Here is a 2101-nt window from a genome sequence, read left to right as displayed (position 1 = left end):
GTTACCTATATGATACTCAAAGTATAGAAAATCACAAATCACAGTAAGTAGTATGTCAACTATTTGAAAATAATGAGTTCATTATATCCAATCTATAATATTTTTCGCTACACTATTGATTTAAACTACTACATAAATAATACCACATAGTGTTCCTAAAGTATCAAATAACTACTTGTTGTGAACAATATAATAAATCATTAGCCAAAGAACATATTAAGGAAAAAAAAAAAAGAAGAGAGAATACATTTTATACATGACAATAAAAAAAAATAAAAAAAAAATTACAAAACTGAGGGGCCCTCGACCACCCTCGGCCTATGCTGCGTCCGCCCCATAATATAGGGGAAAAAAAAGAATTTAAATTGCCCATCTCTGGTGCTTATATATTCATTATTGATCATAGTACACAATATTAACGGAACAACCCATTCCTCACAACCATGAATTATATTGAGAAACCCAACATTTAGACCTTAAATCACTCCTAGAATATAAGAAAGAATTTCAATATGCCATGTAAATTAATAAAATTCTCTTTGTATATTTGTACAATGAATTGAAAAAATATCACAAACACTGCTATAAGTATATAACCTTTTCATTTTAGAACTGCTTTCAAAAAGTCCTTTTGAGACCCTTGAAATCCATAGAATCAATACACTCCAACCTATCCCTATGTAGATTCAATAGCTTCAACAAGTCACATGCCTTTTCTTTTGTCTTCTCACCACACCCAACTTGTAAGAGCAACAAGAGCTTCTGAAAAGCACCCACTTCAAGAGCTTCAAAAAGAACACCTCCCTTTTCCCTCTCCTCAACCTTGATGAGCTTCCAGAGGATTGAAACTGAGAATTCTGTTGCCAAATCCGAAACACGCAGTATCTTCTTCACCAAAACCGGCATAGTTATTGCATGGTGGTAGGCCTCTGTGCTTCCTTTGTCGTAACTGCAAAGTCCATCCAATATGCCTAACGCCCTCTCACACGTGCTTCGCTCTGCGTCTACAAGCATTTCAAGAAGCAATGACACCATACCCATCTCTACAAATCGTGCTCTGATATCAATTGTTGAACGAGAAGGTGATAATGACGAAACCATGTAGTATATAATCATCAATGAAGTTTTTGTGGTTGCAGGGCAAATTGGGTTTTTAATCGACTTCAATAAAGCTTCGGTTGTGCCTTCAATCTCTGCCAAAGCTTCTATCTTCTGTTGATTCGATGATACAATCTCTCTCAGAACCAAAAGTCCGTTCCTCCGCGCAGATAAATCTCCGAGCGTCAAAAGCCGAACAATGCAGTCCAACGATGCAGATGAAGATAGACGAGACATGGCTTCTTCATCAAGTGGAAACATTAATGTCAAAGCTGACAATATCTCCTCCAAAACAACATTGTTTCTATCAAAACTTCCCTCTGAGAAGGCCTCAAAGGTCTCTGATAGAGCACTACCGGTTCCTTTAGCCACCATGGACCGCCTGTTACGCTCACTCTCCTTCACCAACGCCTTAATCTTTGCCACCAATTCTAAGCACCCTTCACCGTCCCCTCGCCGCCGTGCGGCTGCCACTCCAGCGAGAATTTCCGACTCCTCGAATGAGCTAATTACGGGCATTCTAGGCGTTGGAATACTCTCCGATATACTTTTCTTAGTGTCACGGTTCTTGCCAGCGTGGCGGGTCGCACTTCGCCATTTCCAAGATGAAATCATGGTTGGGTATATAGTAAATCAATCAAAGTTGAAGATGTAGGGAGAGTTAGAGAGAGAGAATTAGAAGGGGTTTTGTTGATGGTTTTGTGTGTATGAGGTTTGTGAAGTTAGGAATGGAGAATGGGAATTGGGTTGGGTGGTTATATATATTAGTTTGGTCTTTCCTACGCGGTTCAACTTTGAAAACCTAGGACAATAAATCAAAGTTTTAAAAACAATCTCACAACAATAAAAGAGAGAACCGTTCAATACACTGAGAGAGAGAATTTGAATATTGACCCGTTCGAAAGTTTGAAATGGTAAAACACTTCATAACATGGGCTACATATCATACGGCTGATTCTATTTACACGACAATCATCTCATTTCACATTCTATTTTTATTTTT

At 38.2% G+C, this 2101-nt stretch overlaps 1 protein-coding gene across 1 annotated transcript; it reads right to left on the bottom strand.

Annotated features, from left to right (window-relative positions):
* Nucleotides 1-495: 495 nt before the first annotated feature.
* On the bottom strand, nucleotides 496-1859 carry LOC114255859 (U-box domain-containing protein 21). The gene has a single exon (XM_028195397.2). The coding sequence runs from the start codon at nucleotides 1711-1713 to the stop codon at nucleotides 619-621; it is 1095 nt and encodes a 364-aa protein (XP_028051198.2). The 5' UTR covers nucleotides 1714-1859; the 3' UTR covers nucleotides 496-618.
* Between the last annotated feature and the right edge of the window lie 242 nt (nucleotides 1860-2101).

Source organism: Camellia sinensis, chromosome 11 (assembly GCF_055761805.1).
Source record: "Camellia sinensis isolate YWXY chromosome 11, ASM5576180v1, whole genome shotgun sequence".
Classification (NCBI taxonomy): Eukaryota; Viridiplantae; Streptophyta; class Magnoliopsida; order Ericales; family Theaceae; genus Camellia; species Camellia sinensis.
This window is presented reverse-complemented; position numbering and strand designations above follow the sequence as displayed.